Source organism: Centruroides sculpturatus, unplaced genomic scaffold (genome assembly GCF_000671375.1).
Source record: "Centruroides sculpturatus isolate CEXI.00-Female unplaced genomic scaffold, Cexi_2.0 scaffold1118, whole genome shotgun sequence".
Lineage (NCBI taxonomy): Eukaryota > Metazoa > Arthropoda > Arachnida > Scorpiones > Buthidae > Centruroides > Centruroides sculpturatus.
The window spans coordinates 42889-51169 of NW_019385413.1; the positions used below are offsets into that span (position 1 = coordinate 42889).

The 8281-nt window shown below is 29.2% G+C and overlaps 1 protein-coding gene across 2 annotated transcripts in view; it reads right to left on the reverse strand.

Moving 5' to 3' along the window:
- LOC111638710 (probable ATP-dependent RNA helicase DHX34) overlaps positions 1 to 8281 on the reverse strand; it is a 50198-nt gene that overhangs the window by 38804 nt on the left and 3113 nt on the right. For both annotated transcript variants that reach the window (XR_002758922.1, XM_023384466.1), the window contains exons 4-6: positions 4693 to 4974; positions 4104 to 4308; positions 3315 to 3529 (exon numbers count right to left, since the gene is read on the reverse strand). Coding sequence is in view for 1 of the 2 variants with exons in the window: in XM_023384466.1 (XP_023240234.1) it covers positions 3315 to 3529; positions 4104 to 4308; positions 4693 to 4974 (702 nt within the window). In the remaining variant the exon portion in view is untranslated. The remainder of the gene's footprint in view (positions 1 to 3314; positions 3530 to 4103; positions 4309 to 4692; positions 4975 to 8281) is intronic.

The following is an 8281-nucleotide window of genomic DNA, read 5'->3' on the forward strand; positions in this document are numbered from 1 at the left end:
TTTTTAACATGGATTCTTAATTATTAAACTATTTATTACAATACTAAATATAATTAAACAAATTTTAATATGTATATATCAAATATATTATATATAAAAATATTTTGGATACTTTTAAAAACAAAAACTTACTTGTATAACAGGGCAATTTTTGAAATAATTAGCAAACAGTTGAATATTTATAGTAGCAGACATAAAAATAATCTTTACTTTAGGACGTTGATAAGTAAGACATTTAACTATGCCAATAAGAAAATCACATGATAAATGTCGCTCGTGAACTTCATCTAAAATTATTACATCATATGAAGACAATAATGAATCAGTTGCTACTTGACGAAGTAATAACCCTTCTGTCAAAAATAGAATTCTTGTAAATTGTGTTTTGTCCTTTTCAAATCTGATTTGATATCCAACTTCTGAACCATATTCATCTAAAGTTTCATACGAAACTCTTTTACAAAGAGATATACAAGCTATCCTCCTTGGCTGCGTGCAACAAATGTTCTTATAACCAGCAGATAATAAATATTGAGGAATTTGAGTAGATTTGCCACAGCCTGTATCACCTGCTATTAATACTACTTGATTCTTAGAAACTGCATCTAAAATATCCTTTCTGTGATTTGCAATTGGAAGATTTGCTTGTGATTCTCGTAATTTCTGCAATTTATTAAATTTTTGTTTTTGTAAAAAGTTTATATATAATAAAAGGATATGCTGAAATTCCAATATTTTTTCTTTAGAAATTTGATTCTCATCTTCATCATCCTTAAACAGAAATCCTCGTGTCATTAATTCATCTACATCTTCGGTATTAAATTTGAAATTAATTTTACGTTGTCCATCATATCTTTCCTGGGAGTCTGAATTTTTTCCACTTTCAAAATCTGTTAGAAAATTTCAATAATTTATATATTATTTATATAAAAAAAGGTNGTCCACAGCTTGGTCACACGTGTCAGGTGGGTGAGGTAACAGTATCCCCAAGAATGTGGGGGAGATTGTCCTGCCTAGAGAGGGAAAATTTGTGGGTGTGTAGAGTCAGAGGGTGTGTGGAGGTAGTGCTGTGAGGAGTGCTGACCGCAGCACTGACTAGGGAGCTAACCAAAGTGGGTAGGTTTGTGGCTGGTCAGGAACCAGTATTGTAGTTATCAAATTAATTGTCGGGTACCGGAGTGTTGCTCAATTGCGGAGTGCCAGAGAGTCACTCACTTATTAGAGACATTAAAGTGTAATTGTGTTGTTATTGTTAGACAGGAAGTGTATTGTGTTTTTTTGACCGTGTAAATGGGAACATTTCATACCACCATCATCACAACATCAATTTTGTATACAACATTTTCTGGTCCGTCGATATACAAGTTCTGTAATGTCCAGTTTAATTTCCATGGTGAGAGCTACACTTCTGGCATTTATCTCCATTGCTATATTTACTATTATGTTTTGAATGCATTTTTGAAGCAATAATAATAAAAGTTTATAAAAATTAAAAACGATAGCAAAAAATGCCATTATGCCAATGTTATCAACTTCAACACCACCTCACAAGCAGCAGTGAAACCTCGGAAATCATGTCAAAACAAATAAATGACAATATGAAATAGAAATAAGCCCACATTACTTATTTATTAGTGGCCAAAGACTATCTTTGATGCCACTCCATGAGCAGTAAGAGAACTTCAGAATCCACAAAAAAATTAAAGTTTTATACATACGGTCAAATTGTTCAGTATCTGAGAGTTTGTAAGTTGAATGTTCATAAGTAGAGGAGTGCCTGTATAAACATTGTTCTAAGGGAGCCACAATTAAAATTCTAAACAAAATCTTACTTTTATCTAATATTTTAGGATTATTTACATGCTGTTATATTTTTATACATTGATTAATTCACCAAATCTAAATTAATTCAGTTTGCTATGATTAGAAGTGTGAGATCAGCCGGGGGGGTACACTAATTCGTTAGTACCACTTAATCGGCCTATTCTGTGAGAATAGTTCTCCGAGTTTCGAATCGTAAGATCCAATCGTAAAAAGTTTACATAGGAAAGCGTATTTTAAAATGATCTGAACGAGAAGTTCAGACGTTCGTCAGGATTCCTTGATACCAGTTAATCGATCTTATTATATGCGGATTAACACGCGTTTGCGATCTGATTCGGAATAAATTGAGGAGACATTCTTATAAAATAAAACAAGAGTAAACTTAATAAATCTCAAACAAACGAATACAAAAAATTCGATTACAACCATTTAGCGACAAGCTAGAGGCTACGACCTATTCTATGCTAATGCGCGATCGAGAGAGAGAGCTCACAAAATTATTCTAAACATACAACCTGTTAGTTGTCGTCTTCGTTTCTGTAGATATAGGACACCTTGTAGATAGGGTTCATATTACTTTCGTATGGGAGATCAATTCGTGCACAAAATATAAAAATATCACTTCTACGTGTAGACTTCGGGACTTAGTCTATCGGACTCCGTTTAGGGCGTTGGCCATCAGGAGGAAAACTGCGTGGAGTTTTGATGCTTCGGATCTGTCGAAGAACCCCTCGAATTCTGACTAATTTTCCTTTTATCTCCTGGATTTCGACCAATCATCGGCCAGTAACTCTTTCGTGAGAACGGACGAAAGGGGGATGAATGAGGGGTAACCATTTCCCATCTGAGCGAGATTTTTAACCAGATACAGAAAAACAGAGGATGTTCTCTTCTGAGAAAGGAAGTAGCATCTGTTATCTGGTTTTTCCACGTCTAAAACACCAGTTTTTTCACCAAAAACAAAATAATATTTTGTGTCTATAATTTAGTATTATCAATAAAAATTCATAAAATAGACCCAGGGCCTTTCGGGTCTCACAGAAGTAATATTTTAAGATATTTTCTACAAATATAGTAAATGTTTCAAAAACTTTAATCCATACAGACACAGTATATTTTGACTCTGAGAACACACTGTTAAATCTGTATTCAAGTAAAAAGCTAAGCTTTATGAAATATTTACTAGATTAAATAAGTTATGTTATTATTTCATTAATCTGATTAGTTTAAAATAACTTCTACAGATAAAATGGAGATACTTGCCATCTTTAATGCATACATAGAATATTTATTATTAAACTTATAAAATTTTCTAAGAAATATAACTTACAAATGAAATAAAGTCAAAAATTAATTTTAGCTTTGCTGTTATAGTATATTTGACTGATGGTTTTACTAGTGTTTTAATAATATTTTATTAGCATTTTTAGTCAAATTTTGTTATAGTCATTTTAGAGATAATAAATTAAATACACAAAAAATTAATATACCTCATTTTTCAGATTTTGTAAGGAAATTTCAATACTAGAATTTGATGGAGCTTCCAAAAAAGGAAATTTGCGAGCATCTGGTAATCCAATGGATATCATTTGCAACAACAGTGAATCCAAAGGAACTCTCTGAATTTCTGGAGAAGAATATGCATCCATTGCATCATATTCTTTCTCTGAGTATAAACGAAAGCAAACTCCAGGACCAGTTCTCCCTAACATAAACATTTAGAAAATAATTAATTAATATATAAATTTTTTTATAATTTGAAAAGTTATATAATTATTAATTTTTTTAAAATAATCTGCAACTGCAGATATTAATACTTATATAGTATCATTATATTACTATTCTGAAATATGTAAAAAAAAATATGTACAAAAGTATATTTGTACACAGAACTAATTTTAATTTCATTATATAAAAATAACAATAATAAAGATTTACTTATATTCAAAATACAGATTGCTATATTTTGGTATAGATGAGGGGTGGCAAACCTATGCATGTGCACCCAAAGTGGCATGTCAGAGAAATCACCGGGCACACAACATATATGATTTTGGTTTATCACCTGTCTTTTTCAATAATCCTTTCAATTTATCACTTGATCATCCTTTTTTTTCAATTAGATTTTCATCCTTTACATTTAGTCTAACTAAAGCATATTCATTTTATTTATTTAAACATAGTTACATTTCATTACAGATCTAAGAATATTTAAAAATTATATTTAAGTCAAATTTTTTCTAAATTACAACTAATTTCCTAATATAAAAAATTTTAACCTGCACGTCCTTTTCTTTGTTCTGCACTTGCACGACTAATCCAAAATTCTTTAAGGCACTGCATCCTGCAGTTAGGATCATAACTCATTTCTTTCACTTTTCCAGAGTCGACAACAAATCGTACACCATCAATGGTCACTGATGTTTCGGCAATATTTGTTGACACAATACATTTTCTTACACCTTCAGGTGCTATACCAAATACCTGCAATAATTTATTTATAATAATAAGAGATTAAACAATTTAAAAATAATTATACAGGACATTAAAGTGTAATTGTGTTGTTATTGTTAGACAGGAAGTGTNAGAGATTAAACAATTTAAAAATAATTATACAGATTAACAGCTTTTGTTCCCTATTAAAGCATTTTTTTTTTTCTTTGGAAGGTATGTAAAATTACTGCTCACTACTGGCCAATAATAAAAAAAATCAACATTATACATCTATCATTAATATTTATTAAATTTTATATAATTAATACAATTAATTTTGCAAAGTTTTTCTTAATATGTAATAATCACATTATTTCATATAAAAATTAATAAAATTTCTTTGAAAATTTATTAAATATTTAAAGTGTTCAATACCTTGTCCTGTACATCAATTGATAAAGTACTATGTAATGGCAAAATTATCCATTTTTTATTTTGTTCTGCATACATTTCTGCAGCATCAACCACTGTTGAAATTTCTGTCATTCCACTGAGAAACATTAGAACATCACCTCTTTCATTTGAAGGATATTTATGATCAATCAATTGTAAAATCTGAATGTATGGACCTGGATTCAAACGACTTGTTTTAGAAGATTTGTTTTCTACTAATATTGGTCTATAATAGACTTCAATAGGAAATAATCTTCCAGGAACCTAAATAAAATTTAAAATAATCATTTATATATATATACTGTATATATTATTCCTATGATTATTGATTATTCCTATATAGGAATAATCATAAATCTAAAAAATTTATTTAAAATTGAAATGTAGAGTAAATACATGAAATAAAAAACATTCTTTACAAGAAAAAAAACATTTATAAACTCAAATTATTTTTCATTTGTAAATAATAATCTTAATTTTAACAGTAGGATGAAACTGCATAGTAGGGGTGGCTAATTATACATGCTTTCCAGAGTCACACTTAAAAAAAAAAACAGCAATGAGAAGAACAAATAGTGTGTTAACACTCATGTTAATGGAACCATTAAACTTATTTATTGTACGGACATTGATATATGGTTTATTCCTTTCAATATAATATTTTTATTTTTGAAAGAATATAGTGATGCTAGCTAAACTTTTCACTCAAAATCTCAGAATGATCAGGTATGTTCCATACTGCTGACATTCAAGAACTGTTGCTATATAGGATATAAGACTATACTTAAAATGTAAGAAACTAAACTTTATTAATTTCAGAAGCATTTATATAATTTATATGCATGTTTAAAGTTTATCTAAGATGAATTGCAACAATTTGAAAACAATATTAAAATAATCTTTACAAAATGTTTTGTATAATTTAATGTTCTGCCATTTAATAATAACAGGAAATATACCAAATTTCTTTTGTAACACCTATGTTTTTAAATAATATTCTTCCTATCAATATAAGTTATGATATGTTAATCAGAATTATTATATCAAAAATGAAAATCAGAATTATTCCTGAAAAATTTTACTTCTCCATATTATCAACATGAATCAAGTTTAACACATTTCTTACTTGTGTTAGTGTTAGGCAGTGTTCACTTAATATATATATTGAATTATTAATATTTATTATGATAAAGAATTAACTTATATTATAATAAGTTAATCCTTTATTACAGATAAAAGATTAACTTACATTCTTTTAAAATACAATTATGCATCATCTTTAATTAATAACTTTAATTGTCATTATTAAAATATATAGCATTTTCATTAAAATTGAAAATATTAAATGTTTCAACAGACTATCCAAATGTTTTTAAACATGTTTTTGAATTCTGCCACAAGGGCATATATCTTGGCAGCCATTAAGATACTGTTAGTTGTTAGTGTAGATCTGCAATTTTTAGTTTTTCATTGGTGACATGCCTCATAAAACCAGTTCAGGTAGATATTGTGCAGGGGTTGGCTGCCATAATAGCCAGAAAGTTATTTATAAGTGGTTTAAAGCTGTGTGCAATACACACAAAAACATTATGCATCAAAATTGTCCATGTAGTCAATCATTCCAGTTACATTCATTTCCACACAATGAAAATTAAAGAGAATGATTACTTGCAGACAGGGTTTGTGATGGCTCTACATTTGTCTTAAGGACACAAATGTTCAACTTATCAATTAAAATTTCACCTACTTTACCACTTGAAAAATAATTATAAGAGTCAAGACTCCTACAATTAAGCATTTCTTGGTAATCATAGGCTTTACTTTTAATAAGGTATTCAAATATAGCTATACAGTGGGTGATCGGTTAATGAACAGATTGGATAACGAACACTTTCGCAAAAGATTTTTATGTTCGGACAACAAACACATGATCGAATAACGAACACCCCACAGAACAAACACAAGAAGAAGCGACGTAAAATAATGAATACCGATTCAAATTGTTGTCTTCGGGCAACAATTTGAAACTTTTTGAAGTGTGGGAGACGTCAAAATCGACGCTCAAGCCAGTATATACTGATCAGATAGTATTCCTCCGAACTTTGAAACTCTCCCTTGTAATTCCAGCCTTTTATTTTTCTGACAAAACAATTCTTTTATGAATACATAAAGGAATTGTTTTGCATCTGTTTTTCTTTTCGAAAGGTGAGAGTATAATAATAAAGGTAGAGAGTGGGCAGAAGATACCTAATGTTGCTGGGCAGTTTGGCGTGAACAGGTCTACAGTAGTCCACAGTTCAATCTTATTTAAGAAAAATACTGTATAATCAAGAAGACTCAAGCAACTAAAGGAGTAACAAAAATCACATCTGAGAAATAAAGAACATCGAAGAATTCCTAATGGAACCTGAAACGGATCTGACAACAGAAGAACGCCAAGAACTCTTGAATGAAGAACACCAAGAAACTTGGCGAGATAAGTTTTATTATAAAAAAACAGGATTAATGCTGATATCTGTTATTAAAGATCCTTTGAAGAAGTGGAAGGAACGGTCTTAGAATGTCATCCAAACCAGGTTGAGACTTGGGGATTTCTACAATTGCAATTACTTACAAAAAATCCTGAAGAGAGAAAAGCAATAGACATTAGAGAGATTTTTTAACCCTTTCAAATGGAAAAACGTGATTAATAAAAACACAAGACTGTGTATGGATATATTTTTATTATTGCATATAAATAAATGTAGTAAGAAAGTATATATTTTTTTATTTTTGGGTGTCTCCAGAACGAATTAATTAAATTCCCATTTAAACCTATGGTAAATCGATAATCGGTTAATGAACAATTCAGATAGCGAACAAAGTCTTGGAATGAATTATGTTCATTAACCGATCACCCACTGTATATTCCAAATATGGCCATTATCTTGTGTTATTTTTCCACAATTTTATAGTATTAATTGGTGAAAACAACTAAAAATAAATTAGAAAATACAAGTTTGTAGAACAAACTATGCATAACTCCAAAAACTTGACTTATTGCATTAGAAATTACTCCCATGAAACCAATTTACGGTGTGGTAACATCGAAAAACTTCGAAAAAACAAACGTTTTCAAACCCCTTTTATAAAAGTAATGTATGTGTATTTTTTCTTTCTGATTAAAGTTTTCAAATGTTGAATTTATTATAATAAATTTCAGTAATAGATATTAATCAATAAATTGTGTTAATGCTAATATTTCTGGTATAAAAAGATGAAAAATAACAATATTAAGCATATTGTTATTCTGATCATTTATAATAGTATAACCTACATATTTTGTATCAGTCTTGAAAGATATCAATTAATTGTTTTAGAGTAAAAATGATGCAAGGGACTTTGACTCATTCTGTATATTTATACAGTGTGTTCTTGCTAATCCAAAATAATTACTGTACAAGGATGTTCAGATTACCTGGTTTGTTTATAAGGAAAAGCAAATCAAAAAAGGATTACAAGCAATTTCAATATGTTTTTAAAAATTAATCCATAATTTCTTTTTTTGGAGCATTTAGCAGGAAAAAAAATA